The sequence below is a fragment of the Gracilinanus agilis genome, chromosome 6 (assembly GCF_016433145.1).
Source record: "Gracilinanus agilis isolate LMUSP501 chromosome 6, AgileGrace, whole genome shotgun sequence".
Classification (NCBI taxonomy): domain Eukaryota; kingdom Metazoa; phylum Chordata; class Mammalia; order Didelphimorphia; family Didelphidae; genus Gracilinanus; species Gracilinanus agilis.
This window is the reverse complement of record NC_058135.1, coordinates 7,837,910-7,853,202: the sequence shown is the minus strand read 5'-3', so window position 1 is coordinate 7,853,202 and position 15,293 is coordinate 7,837,910. Positions and strand designations below refer to the sequence as shown.

General features: G+C 37.0%; 1 protein-coding gene across 1 annotated transcript in view; it reads left to right on the top strand.

Annotated features, from left to right (window-relative positions):
- The window catches only part of KIAA1109 (KIAA1109 ortholog), a 209,985-nt gene that overhangs the window by 136,324 nt on the left and 58,368 nt on the right, over positions 1-15,293 (top strand). The window contains exons 60-65 of the mRNA XM_044681108.1: positions 888-1,011; positions 4,637-4,746; positions 6,509-6,599; positions 7,498-7,560; positions 10,474-10,727; positions 13,937-14,152. Coding sequence (XP_044537043.1) covers positions 888-1,011; positions 4,637-4,746; positions 6,509-6,599; positions 7,498-7,560; positions 10,474-10,727; positions 13,937-14,152 — 858 coding nt within the window. The remainder of the gene's footprint in view (positions 1-887; positions 1,012-4,636; positions 4,747-6,508; positions 6,600-7,497; positions 7,561-10,473; positions 10,728-13,936; positions 14,153-15,293) is intronic.

Sequence of the window (15,293 nt, the reverse complement as noted above, 5' to 3'; positions counted from 1 at the left end):
ACAGCTAGGAAGTGTGAGACTAGATTTGAATCCCAGACATCTTGGCTCTGGGCCTGACTCTCAATCCACTGAGCCATGGAGCTGCCCGCTGCCCCCCCCAACCCCTCCCCCCAATGATTTCTTATAGCATAAGAACTTTCTATCATAATATACTGCAACTTGTTTAGCCATTAACTAACTAATGAGCATTCCCTCAATTTACAATTCTTTCCTCTGTCTTAATGATTAGCAATTATGTTATCCTTTAGAAAAGTTTTAAAAACCCTATTATGTTTGTGTGTGTATACACACACACTCATATGTGTGAGTATAAAATACTTATACACTCGTGTGTGTATAAAAACCAATATCCCTGGGAGTTAGGTGCTATTATTCTCAGTTTATAGATGAAGAAACTGAAATATACAGAGGTTAACTGACTTAGTGAAACCAGATTTGAACATGGGATTTTCCTTACTCTAAGTCTTGCCCTTTATACAGATGCATACTTTTATAATACATAGCTTCCATTACTACTATCATTTAAATTTGTTAAATTTGATAGATAAAATTCTGAAACCTTGTGACAACAGTTGTCCAAGAATGGAGTACAAAAAAGGAGCGTAATTTCTTTGCTTCTAATACCTATTAAATGGTGTCCCAGCTTGGGACTGCCTGTCTTTCAAGAACAGAGAGAATGCAGAAAAAATGTATACTATACACAGTGGTATTCATTTTTAAGCCTAGAAATAGAGTGACTTCCTCACAAATTTAAGACCACGCAGAAAACTCCATTTCACTTTAATTTGCTAAAAACTTATGAAAAAGGAGAACATGGAAAGCATCACCTCTTTTTATGAATGCTTTACTAGTATTTAAAATATTTATTGCACTGGTGTTTCTTCCAGAAAATTAGGTGCAAGTGAAGGTACCATAAATCAAGAAATTCAGCGATACCAACAATTAGAGTCTGTTGCAGTGAATGATATTCGTAGAGATGTCCGTAAAAAGTTGCGAAGATCCAGCATGCGGGTGAGTAAATGTTGAAAAAATAATACAATATTCTTAACTTTTAAATTTGTTGAAGGATATTATTTTTTCTGGTTCTATAAGTAGGTACTTTATAAATGATGTAATTCATGGGTCTGGAAATGCAGATTTTTCTGTCCTTGAAAGAGATGAACTGTTTGTACTATATCTTGGTACCATTATCTCATCCAGGTGATAGCCCCACCATTGGCTTTCTCCTGTGTGTTCTTCCAAGATGCCCTCAGCATAGTGGAATCCTTTTTATAGGCTCTTTTCTGATATTGCAAGGACACCAATGAGATGTATAGCCTTTGTCTCTCTGTTGTCCTTCCTTCCCAAAGCATTAGCTGTCCACTTGATCTTCTAAAGATACAGTTCCCCAGTGATGACCCTTAGGCTATTTCTTCACAAGTTCTCTCTCTCTCTTCCCACCTCCCTTCCTACTTCCCCTTTCACCCCCCCCCCCCATTGTCCTTTAGGCCACCCACAATTTTGATTCATCAGAGAAGTGGATGTTTCAAGATTCGTATGCAGGAAATAATTTGTGTTCAGAACATAGTTCTGTGCCAGGGAACAGCTCAAGGTTACTTCAAGCACTAGGCAGTGTCTCAGCTGCAAGTGGGCATATTCTCTCTCTCCTTCTGGAAAACTGCTTGAAGCAGTTGTGTTTCCATAGGTGTACTCATTTAATTCACAGTCCTCTTGACCACAGAGTATAGTTTGAGTTGTTCATGTGGTTTTTCCTGGGTGCATTCATTAAGCTCCTACTCTGTGCTTGGTGATACAAAGACAAAAAAATGAAATTATTCCTGCCCTGTAGGAGTGTCCTTTCAGTTTGGGGGAGGCAACATGTCCATGTCTAAGTACGTACCGAATAAATGCCAAATGAATGCAAGATGATTATGGGGAGCAAGAAAGGCTCTGTCTAGAAAGCTATATTGTCTACTCCCTGAAGGAAGTGAAGGATTCTGAGACAGGTGAAAAGGAATGTGTTTGAGACACAGACGGATGGCCAGTAAAAAGGCATAAAGTCAGGAGACAAGTGCCATAAGGGAGTAATGTGCAAAGTGCCGGGAAAGGTAGTTTAGGGCCAAGCTGTGAAGGGCTTGCGAAACCAAAGAGTGGTTGATATTTTGTCCTAGGTACAAGAGAGGGATCTGCTGGAGTTATAGAGGAAGAGAATGACTTGGTCATATCTGACCATGGAGGAAAATCATTTTGGCTGCACTGTGGAGGCAAGAAAGTGAAAGCCTTGAGGCAGAGAGACCAATTGGAAGTACAGTAGCCCAAGAGAAAGAGGATGATGGCCTGAACTAAAGAGGTTGGGGGATGGAAGGGTGGGTTGATAGGAAATACAAAGAGAAGAAAATGGCAGAATTTAGTCCCTGGTTAGATACGTAGGTAAGGGGGCATAAGGAATTACTGATGACAAGTTTAGAAATCTGGGATACTGGAAGAATGGTGCTGACTTTGACAGAAATAGGGAAGTACAATACAGAGATATTGGGAGGGATAATTTAATTTTGGATGTGTTGAGTTTGAGTTGTTTATGGAACATAGAGTTTATAATTTCCAGTAAGCATCTGGAGATGTGCTAGTCACACATCTCTAGGAGGTCAAGAGGGAGATTGATCTGGTAGTTATTGCATAAAAAAATATAATTAAATCCATGGGAAGGGATGAGGTCACCAAGAGAAAGACTACATTTATTTGAATTTATTTCAGTTCACTCTTCACTACAACAAAGCAGTCAAACTACCCTTATCTTTTTCCCTATAACATTTTCTATAGCAGCTAATTCAGACATTCTCTTCTCTGACCTCCCACGCCATTTACCCTCCCCACATCCTCATGTGGAGGACTTTGCCTCTTACTTCATTGAAAAAATTGAGGCCGTTTGCCAAGAGTTCTCTCTTCTCCCTTCCTTGTTCCAAATCTGTCTCATGTCATCCACACTGTGTGTAAAGCAACCCTAGCCCTAGATGGTGAGGTCACCTTTCTGCTTGGCAAGGCCATCCTGTCTTCATGTACCTTTGATCCCAACCCTTCCCATCCTCGTACTTTGTACTCCTCAGTCTTTTCTGCTGCCTCCCACAGCCTTCAGAATCCTGAACATCCTACTGTCTAAGCTGGCTCTGCTGTTGGCCTTTGCTTCTTCCTTGCTCTCTCCTGAGGCCTCTGCAGCCTCACTTCCAGCCTCATCATTCAACTGAAACTCTTTCCAAAGTGACCAGTTAAGTGCCAAACCTCAAGGCCTCTTCTTAATCTCCATCTTTAACACAGTTGAACACCTCCTCCTGGACATTCTCTCATCTGGGCTTCTGTGCTCTCTCTTATGTGTGTCTGTCTGTCCGTCCCATGGCTATGCAGACAACTGTCAGCTTTTTGTCTGGTCCTTGTTTCTGTCCTGAACTACATACATTCTCATGTTCAATATGTCTAAAACAGAAATTGGCTTTACTCAGAATTTCTTACAGCTGAGGATGCCCCATTCTTCTATTCTTCCAAATTCACAATCCCACTATCATCCTCTATTCCTCTCTCATTCCCCATGCATCCAGTCAGTTCCTTCCAAATCCAAAACAGTTCTAGGATACCTTGGCTGACTCTCTTCACACAGCTGCTGCCCTGATTTAGCCCAGAGCAGTTAACGACTCTTTCCTCCATTTTTGCCATAATCTTACAGTTCTTCTTCCTGCTTTGTGTCTCTCTGCTCCCAGGTCACCCTCCCCTAAGCTGCAGGGGTGGATCTGAGTATAACTCTCTCTTTCTCAGTCATGGCATCCAAATCCCATTCTTCTCTCACTCACCTCTACCTGCATTTACATACAGACACATTGCTAGAACTCAAGAGTCCTAGAGGTAGCCTTGTTTTGGGGCAGCTATACCTTCATTACACAAGGCTGTTGTAGTTCTTGAGCCCCCTCTGGGGGAGAGTTTTCAATTTAATAAATCTCCCAACATAACACCATTAATTTTTTAAATTATTTTTTCAATTTTCAAACATTTTTCCTCCGTCCTACCTCACTGAAAAAACTTTAACAAATGGATGCTATCAGTTTTTATCAGAAGTCTCCACTAAATAGAAGGCAAAACAAAGATAATCTCAACCCAGCATTCCTCCCTAAACCTGAGAATTTGTAGCTCATCAGGGACATTAAAAATGAGAGAAGAAATTCTTTTTATTCACTTATTCTTTGGGGCATTTTTTCCTTCTTCTCCACCCTCTATCCTAGGCCTGCTGTGGCATACTGGAATATTTAGTTTTGCTAATGATACTTGTTAATTGTCCTATTGTATTTTCAGCAACATTGTACTTGTTCTTTTCTTTCTCTCAGGCAACTGAACCTTAGCTCTGTGAATAGAGGACTTGATTACTGAAGTATTTCTAGTATAACAGAATTCTGTTCCTTGGAAGACAGTGGAGCATTGTATCATGAATTTGCCTCTAGTCTACATTTCGTTGGCCATTGATTTTTGGGATTTTTAAATGTTCACAATAATGTATCACAATGTCTATCCCTGATTAGACTTGAAAATACTTAATTAGAATTGCTTTTCTTGTGTTAGAAAATAAATTAATAGTCAAAATTTTACCAAAATGCCATTTTTTTATTCCATTTATCAGGCTGCTTCTCTGAAGGACAAATGGGGTCTAGGATACAAACCCAGTTACAGCCGGTCAAAAAGTATTGCTGCTTCTGGAAGGCCACCTCTTAAACGAACAGAAAGAGCAAGGTAATGGTTTGAAATACACGAGAAAAACTGATGAGTTAGCTAATAAAAGTGTGCTCTCCAATAAGAGATTATTAATGTCAATTGAAATACTTTATATGTCCTCCTTTTCTCTCTTTAAACCTCTTGGTTGTGCTATAAGAGCATTGCTTTCAGATGGCTGATAGGATATTTGACTAGACAAATAACACTTGGGTTGCGTTGTGAGGGTTATTTAGCAATTAATTTAGTATTAGTGTTGGACCTAGCAGGAAGGGCTGGAGGATTCCAAGATGGAACGAAGGAGCAGGACGTGGGGCTTGTGCTCTGAGAGAGACTCCATTAGTGGTTGGGGACATAACTCTGTTTAACCCTGGGAGATCTCAGAGTTAGGGAAAATCTGCATCCAGATTCCCTGGGATCCTGAGAGGTGGAGGCATTCAGCAGTGGACAACAGACCTGCATAGCAGCACCAAGTGGAGAAGTGGTTTGTGATCTGGTGGACAGCATTGCAAGCTCACTCTCCCTACCTGGGTACCTTGGATCACCTGTCCTAGTGGAGTTGGCTCTTGGCATCCTGTGACCATTCTTGGATTTACCGTGAGAATCCAATTGAAAGCCATCCTCAGGCCCTTTAGCTGAGCTGACCAATCCTGTCTGGAACCAGGTTTGGAGGAGCTTTCCCTGTGACTTCAGTACTGCTTCCTTTGGGCCCTGCCTGGCTTAGGTCAATAGAATAGTGTTAGTCAAGTCCTTCCTTTGCCCCTGTGGTTTGCCCTTAGGTTGTAAGTATAGAATCCCTTATTCCCATCCTTCATTATTATTTCCCTCAATTAAACTGTTATAAACTTTACCTTTTGCCTGCTGGTTCCATAGACCCTAGCCTAGGAGGGCTGATTGACCGTTGGACCTAACTGCCATTACTGTGACAGTTAACAGCTTGGCAGTGAACCCTGGTCTCCCTATCCTGGTTGGTCCTGTCTCTCCTTCAACCCAGTGTGAACCCACAAACCATTTTGTTTCATTTTAATAATAATAGCTAACATCCCTGGTGCCCCCCACCATTACAGTTGGTTGCCAAGTTTTAAAATGAGATGTATAGTGTTCTGTATCAATTACAACAGGGCCTCAAAATGAGTATTTTTAGACTGCTTAGCCCCAGAATGTCTGGTTCAGTGACATGTTTACTAAGGACTTAATAAAAGAGTGAAAAGAACAAGGTACTCTTTAAAGGATACTTGGTGTTTAATTTATGGAGAGATATCTGAGGAAACTGGGGTGTACTTTTCATCTTTGTGTCTGTCTACGAATGTGTGCACATGTATTGGTATAACACATATTCATCCACCTAAAAGGAAAATTCATACTTTCCAGGAGTGAAATGATTAAATCATCATCATCTTTTTTCTAGTGAAGAAGGTGTGGGTGGCTTTTAGCATTGCTTTGCAAAATAACATTTGGTAGGATGCAAAGAGCACCAGGAGTTTTAAGACTTGGTTTCTAATTCTTGCTCTTTCTCTAATACTATTATGGCAATTGGGAAAACAATTGTTCTTGTCCTTGTGCCTTATATGTAAAAGAAAGTGATTGAAATAGGTAATTTCTTTGGTCCCTTCTGTACCTAATTTTCTTTGTGTCTGATAAATCTTGTCAAAGTGATGAGGCAAAAATAAAGTCAGTGACTGATGCCAACGTTAAGGCTTAGAATGAAAATATAATTATATACTTAGTAAATTTCAAGTAGAAAATTATGGTATTGGATGTTTCTTTTATATTTTGCTTACAGTTCTCGATTAGGAGAAAATGAGGAGCTTCCAGAAATCCGGGTCGATGCAGCATCTCCTGGACCAAGAGTAACCTTCAATATCCAGGACCCAGTAAGAGAAATCTCCCATATTACTTCTTAGGGATAGGAACTTAGAGATAGCATAAGTTTTGTATAATTTCAATGACAATTTTAAAACAATTATACGCATCTTTAAGAGGCACTCAACACAGGCCAAAGGTTCTCAAACATTAAGTTCATAGAACTCAACTTGAACAAATATCCCACAGTCCATATATGTTGGCTATTTCCATTTGTTGACAACAAAAAACAATTCACCAAAATTTTTGAGAAAATTTTAACTGCTTATGGCAAAGAGACTTCTGATTCCTATGAAATAACACAATTACTCTTTTTTTCCCCAACCCTTACCTTCTGTTTTAGAATCATTGCTGTGTATTGGTTCCAAGGTAGAAGAGTAGTAGGCAATGAGAGTTAAGTTACTTGCCCAGGGTCACACAAGCTAGGAAGAGTCTGAGGCCAGATTCGAACCCAGGACCTCCTGTCTAGCCCTGGCTCTCAATCCACTGAGCCACCCAGTTGCCCCCAACACAATTACTCTTGACAGAAGCAAAATTAAAATTCATAAACTAATAACTATGAAATAGCAGCCACAAATATGGTCCTTCGACACATTTGGGAGCCAATTGATTAACTTTTCTTCTAGATAAATATCCACTTCAAGTTGTGAGAGCTTTGTGAATGGTTGTATTTGTGTTATCTGTGTTGTCATAGATTAGTGGGTATCTAAGATTCAAACTATGGAGCCAGAGGAGGAGGTAAAATTAAAAACTCGGGTCAACATGAATGTTGTCCAGGTGACCATCCACTGTATGTGAGAATTTAGGCTGAGATCTTTGTTTCCTTCCAATCACCATGCATTTTATGAAATAATTGTTGTTTTCATTTTATGAGTTTTGTTAATGTTTTTCTTTGTCATTTTAATTAAGTCGAATAATACAGTTTGGGGAAATGCACAACAGTCTCGATGTCCAGGGCAAGTGTATTTTAAGGTACTGGTAAAAGAACATAAATTATGCTATAAAGCTAATTAACTTTCCACAAAAATCTATTTTCAAATTCTCTTCCTCTTATTTCAGACTAAACTCAGATTTTTCAAAACTTTGCAAATAATTTTTAAATTGCTGTAATAATTTCATATAAACATAATACCATGCATAATCCGTTACATACATACACATATGAAAGTATCTAACAGCCTTTTTGAAAAGTTAAACATTCTTCCTCTTAATTTTTATAGTTTACAAGTCAAGATCATGAGCTAATGCATGTTTTGAACCAGAATATGGAAGCAAACCATATCAGTTTGCTGAATCTGATGCTAGACCTAGTTATCATCATCATCATCAAGTAAAGTTCTTGTGAGTTAGGAATTGTTTCATTGACTTTGTTAGTATCCCGAGTAACCTGGCACAGTAGAGTGATCATTAACTGATCATCACCCCAAATTGCCTAGAGTCAGTAATGTAGATATTGTAGCTATATAGATTAGTAGCTGTGATAATAAAGGTTTATATAGCACTTTCTATGCCAGGCACTGTGTCTAAGACCTTTACAGTTGTCATTTTATTTGATTTTCACAACAAGCCTAGAAGGTAGGTGTGCTGTTGTTATCCCCATTTTAAAGAAAAGGAAACTGAGGCAGACAATTTGAGTGTCTTGCCCGAAGACATACATCTAGTAAGTGTCTGAGCCTGAAATTGAACTCCATTCTTCCTGACTCCAGGTCCAGCATTCTATCCAAGGTTCCACCTAGCTGCCTCTAGTAAAAAAGAAAAAAAAATTAAACCCAGTTCTTCCTGACTTTAAGCCCAGAACTCTATCCACTATCGTGCTGCCTTTTACAGTAATACTAAATGTCACAATATCGAGTATCATCTCTAAAATACATAGAGTAAAAAACCTTCAATATATAGACAGGCCTCACAGGAAAATTTAAAAGCATGTGGGTCTAGAACAGTAGGCCCTCACCCTCATCCGATGCTCTCAATAGTTCTATAAGAGATGAATTGACAGCCCAGTCCTCTTTTTTTAACTACATGGAGCAAGTAGTCCACCAAAATTTTAAACATAAAAGAGTACTAACAAGAGAGCCATTTGTACTCTGTCTCTGTTGACTCCATCCATTGGTCAGAAGAATTAATAATAATAAATATCAAAATAATAGAGGCTTATCCAAGAAAGGTTTTTAATATGGACTCCATTAAAAAGGATATGAGCAAAATGAGTAACAGTTAATGAAATATGCTAGCGTGTTGTGTTAGCGCTTCAAGAGTTGATCTAAGAATGCCTTTGTGTGAGCTTGAAACATTACTATTCCCTTTGTTAGATAAACTGAGTGAAATCATGTTAAAGTCAAGTCACAGAAAGGTGGAAGACTGCTAAAGCCCCAGGGTTGAAGCAAAATAGGCTTTAAAAGTTGAGCAATTTAGAACCAGAAGAGGCCTTTAGGATTACTTTGTCTGTTGCAAATGTTATGCTTGCATCATAATCTATAAATATACTATATGATCATAAATAGAAATATTGATATATACATTATATATATATATGTGATATATGGCATAGACACATGTATAGATGGGGTTATACATTACACATATAAAATATCCCTAAAGTCTCAGTAGATACAAATGCTTATATATACACACATTTATAATATGTCTACAAAAGCCTCACATTAAGAAACACTTTGAAGTTTTTTATTCATGGTTTAAATAAACTACAATAATTTGTTGGATCTAAAGAGAACTAATCATTCAAGTTTTTGCTTAAATAGAGATATGCCCTGATTTAAAAACACGACGAACAAAAATCTAAACTTGAAAATAGCTCATGATGATTTGTACATTAAATTAAACTAATTTAAATTAAGTTAATTATAGTAAATTAAAGCTTTTACATAATTCTTTTAAATAGCTGAGGCTGGAATTAAATTCAAATCTTCCACCTAGTTTCCCCTACTAAAAAAAAACTAACATTCAGATGAATATAAAATATAATTTTGTGTACAAAAATGCAATTAGACTTCGATTCAGGAGCACATATATCTTCTAAGTGAGGTACACCCACATCTAAGAATGCTTTGAAATTACAGTTAGGGTGGTTCACCATTCATACTCAATCAAAACTTGAAATATCATATAATGCTATTCAGATTTCTCATAGAAATGAACATTTTTAAAGTTTACAAAAAGTTACACAACTACTTAACTAGCTCATCTCTTTGAAGTATTGATTTTATATTTACCAAAAAATAAAATGACTAAAAATTCCAAAGTAACACTTTGCATGCTCTTCTTTCACTGATCTACCTTCCCAAATATCTGATTTACTAATGATTATACATTTATACTATCGCTTCTGCACGGCTAACTTTTACTTTAGTTTAAACATTAATTTTTTTCAGTTTGTCATTTACGTTGGCATAAGAAAGTAAAAATTTTTCATTCCGTTTACTTCAAAATGCAGTCTTAGTGTAACAATGCATAGTCCTCCTTCTTTGAAGATATCTACACTGTTCCAAAAGTTTTAGTGTTATTATGAAGTGTTTTTTTTTGGGGGGGGGGAGGGCAATGGAGGTTAAGTGACTTGCCCAGGGTCACACAGCTGGGAAGCGTCTGAGGCCAGGTATGAACCTAGGGACCTCCTGCCTCTAGGCCTGGCTCTCAATCCACTGAGCTACCCAGCTGCCCCTATTATGAGTTTTAATAGGTATTAAACATAATATCTTTTAAATTGTGCTACCCATATATATGCATGTGTGTATAAACACGCTCATTTCATGCATTCTTAAATTTGCTGGGTTTTTTCCTGTCAAAATGAGGAACTTCATTCAACTTGTAGAGATTTGTAATTAAGAAATAATACTAATTTGAATCATTCGTGTTTTTTTTTTCCTTCAGTTTCCTGAGGAAACAGAATTGGATCTTTTGTCAGTAACCATTGATGGGCCATCCCAATACTCATCCAACAGTGAAGGGTCATGCTCAGTGTTCAGTTCACCCAAAACTCCAGTTCTCTTCTCCCCGGGCATCCCTTTCCAAAATGAAGAGGGAAGACGGGATGACAGTTTGTCTTCCTCTAGCGAAGATTCAGAAAAGGATGAAAAGGAAGAGGACCACGATAGGGAAAGACTTTATGTTTACAGGAAGCCCTCGTAAGTAGTTTCAAGTTTATTTTTCTTTTCAAAAAAAAAAAAAGATTTCTAGCATTTGTAATACAGTTCTAAAACTGTATGAGAAAATAGGAATATTTGGAGTTGCATAGTTAGTAGTTTTTTTTTTTTTTTTAATTTATTTTGTTGGCTGCCAATAACTTTGCTGAAGCTGTTATCTCAGTTTCTTTTCTAATTCCCTAGGATTTTTGAAGTAAACTCTCACATAATCAGCAGAGGCGATTGGGGCTCCTCTTTGCCTGTTTTTATTCCTTCATTTTCTTTGTCTTATTGCTATTACTAATTGTAGAGAGCCGTAAATAAACAGTTTAATCTGTAAATCTATCAGATCCAGCTATAGCTGATGATTATAACCAATTGATAACGGCTTTCATTATTCAAAGTTTTCTTGTGTAATAAATCATTTTAATTTAAAGAAAAGGGAATTATGTGGGAAGCCGTTGAGAGAAATTAGAATCTCAAATAGATATTTTTATCTGGACCCCATCAAAAGGTTAACACAGTCCAGCAGAACCGTGTGTTGAACTCCTACTACCCTTATCAGGGTGAGACTAGACTGGGTAATCTAAGATAAAAATCTGAGATTCCTCTTTTGATTCCTTTTCATAATTCCCACTTTTCTTTAAAAAGCAATATAGTCTTACTGAAAAAACTTTGAGCTCTCAGTAAACCAGCAGTAAAGAGGTTAACACTGTTCCCCTTTGGCCAGGAATGCAGCTGCCTGGTACAGCCAAGGCCGAACCCTTAGCAGGGGCATTTTGCCCAGATTTAAAGTAAACTAATAGGTCTTAGAAATATTGCTTAATGCCATCAAGGCTGAGAAATTCAGGGGCTTTCCATCCTACCAAAATGTCCCAGACTTCACTTATTGATAACACCTATAGTTGATAGTTTAGCATAGGTTTTATCTACACCTTGAAGCTTCTAAGGCTTTTGTTTTGTCTATGGTAAAAATACTGCTCTTTGTAATTGCAGGAAACTTTCTTGGGCTTTTGGGGGAAAGGGATCTTTAACTTCCCATATAATAAATTTGTGACTCCATTGTACCTTGGAGCACTTTGAGCTAACAAGCTGTGCTTCCAATCTGTTTCATTCTTTACATCTGACAACCACCCTAGGCCACTCAGAAAATCTCTGGTTTATAGAGCAGGATCTCTATAACTAATATTACTAAAACTATGACAATAATAGTTTTTAAAGAAAACATCCTTCCTTTATTCTACTCTTTTTAGTGAGGAATTGTGAATTGAAGGATAAACCTTATTTAAGGAGGTCGTGGGAGGTGGCCGTTTATTTATTAGTGTAGATAGGTATTTAGTGAATCAATTTTAGGTAGAATAGGTTAAATTAGGCCTGGTCTGGCCAGGCAAAAGAACCTGTCCTTGAAGATAGTTAGTGTAGGAATTTAGGTATAGTCATAGGGTAGGTATTAGATTAGTAATCTCTCTTTCCTCTTTTCTATCTTCCCCTCCTTTACTATATTCTTTTACTATCTTTATTTTAATTAAACTAAATTATTAACAGTTAAAAGCTGCTAGAAGTTTTCTTTTCTCTGGATTAAAGGGATAATTTTAGTTTACAACTCTACTATATTCTCATTAAAACTTAAATTATTAAAAACTGCTCTCTTATTTTGTCAAAACCCCCATTTTAACCCTTATAGGGTTAAAAAAAAAAGGTGCTATCATTTATATACAAAAATATAAAATGCCTAAAAAACCCCACAAACCAAATTGAAAATCTTAAATAGCTTGATCTCAGAAAAGCCAAATGAACTAGTTATAAAGGAACTACCAACAAATGAACTCTGGTCCAGATGGATTTTTATAGAAGAACCTTAAAAGAATAATTCATACTTATGAAGAGATTAATCATTTCTTACAAACTATTAATACTTGTACTCAATCATTCTTAAGAACTTAAAGAGTACTTCACTACTCATTTTATATGATAAATCTATTCTTAATTTCTAGATGAGGAAAAGATAAAGGAGAGAAAGATTATAGACCAATATCACTAGTAAATAGATTACAGACTTTTAAATAAAATTCTGGCAAAGAGATAATATCAATTTATTAAAAAATAATGATCTTTTATAGTCAAGTTGAATTTGTGCTAAGGACCCAAAGAGGTTAAATATTAAGAAAACCATTATCATAATTAATCTAAACCCAAATGACTATAGCAAAAGATGCAGAGAAAGCCTTTGACAAAGCACAACATTCTTTTATGTTAAAACTTTACAAAGTATGGGCAGAGAAGAATCTTTTTTTTTAAATAGCATAAAAAATATCTAAAACCAAAAGCTAGCATTATGTGAAATGGAATAACACTGACTGTACATCTTCTGTTCTGTAGAGATAATTAAACTTAGGCCAGTTTGGTGAGGTGAACAAAAATAGAGGTTGTACATGAGAAAACTTGGGATGGCTATCATTGATCTTTCAAAAACTGGCACCCAGGTGGCAGCTAGTCAGTTCAGTGGTTAGAGAGCCAGGCCCAGAGATGAGGTTCTGGGTTTAGATCTGGCCTCAGATACTTCCTAGCTATATGGCCCTGGGCAAGTCACTTCATCCCCATTGCCTAGCCCTAACTACTTTTCTGCATTGGAACCAATACTTAGAAGTGATATTAAGATGGAAGGCAAGAGTTTTTTGGTTTGTTTTTTTTTTAAACTGTGGGACCCAGAAGAGAGCACAGTAACTCTGTGAGATGTGATGTACCAGGGCTTTCATATCCTAAGGCTGGGTGCCTCCTCGCTTAATGCAGTCTGGGATTGTATTAGATTTTTTTGGTTTCTAGATACTACAGTTGATTCATCAATGTTAGAATCCTCTAAAGCCCCAGATCTTTTTCAGAAGAATTACTATCTAGTCATGCCTCCCCCTTATTCTATTTGTAAAGTTAATTATTTGGAACCCTAAATCAAGACTTAACATTTATTAAATTTCATCTTAATTGTTTTGCCCAACCTTTCATGAAGAACATTGGGATATGCTCTTTCAGCCATTACTTTCCGTGTATGGGAATCTTAGAATGGTCCTAACGTACTCTGTGGTTCAAATGTGAATTGTAGTTTACATAAATTTGTAAACTATATTTAAAGAAAAATATTCACGCTGTGATGAATTCAGAGAGAGTTTTTAAAACTATTTTATAATGCAGTTTAATTAATAAATATTGTTTTGTAGTCACACATCCCGGAAAAAAGCCACAGGCTTTGCTGCTGTCCATCAGCTGTTTACAGAACGTTGGCCAACTGCCCCTGTCAACAGAAATCTGAGCGGCACCACTACAGAGAGAAATATTGATTTTGAACTTGATATTAGAGTGGAAATTGATAGTGGAAAATGTGTCCTGCATCCAACAACCCTTTTGCAAGAACATGATGACATAAGCTTGAGAAGGTAAAGAGACCAATGGTGGTGTAGGGATGTTAATTTAATCAAATTAAGATGGTGCCCAAACTTAAATTAATGTTTTAAATGTCAATCACAGTGCTGATTCTTAGATTTCTACACAAAAGTTTTCAGTGTTTTATGGCAATTTGAATTCATAAAGCTACTTGAGTAGGTGCTGTAATGAATAGTCCTCTCATTGGTGATTTGAATAATGTCAAAACTTTGGAAAATAATTTGAATGAATGTCATCAACTTGGCTTATCTTTACTTGTTAAAATGGATTGGATTAGGTTGCATATGGAAATGCTCTCCTGAGCATCTTGGGATTTGGTAGTTCAGTTATGGTCTTTGTTCCTTATTCAAGAAGTAACTAAACATTTTTGAATTCTCCTCCACTAAGTCTAGAATATCCCACATACTCTACAATGTTTCCCCTCAAGTGAGATAAATGAGTATAATTCAAAGACAAAGAATAAGATACTTGATGGTGTTGGGCACTTTATTGTGTTCTAGTTAGGTCAGCCTTTTCCTGTGCATTTATAGACCTCTGGGTGACAGGATTTGATCTGTAATTAATTTACTTAATTTGCAATGTGTAAAAAACAAGACTCCAGTTAGAGTGATAATAATGCTCTCTCATTTCTATATTTGCCAGCCAGCCTAGGATTTTTACTCTAGAACCTAGTGGGGAAGTGATAAATATGGCCAGTATAATCAGTAGGGCTATTGTTACATTGGGGTGCTCTGGGGTCCCGATGTATGAGATTTGGCAGACTTGTGCCACATTTTGGCTCATCACAGTTACCCAATTCTTTAAACGGATTATAGAGATCTATGATTCATACCTGTGGCAGACAGTAACAGTGGGTGATGCCTTGGCTTATGTACCATCAGGGATAGCCATGACTGCAACTTTCTATGGGGCCCTTATGATTTTGAGGAAGGTGTTGGCATTTACATTTGGAAAAACTGAAATTACTAACCCAGTTTTAGAAAAAATGGTGGAACACATGAAGACCTTGATTGAGATTAACAAGCAGATCAGGGAAGAGAAGGACTTAGATGCTAAAACGATAATGCAGCTAGAGATTATAGAGAATACTGTCACAACAAAGAAGGAGGGTGATATAAAACACCAGATTAAGGA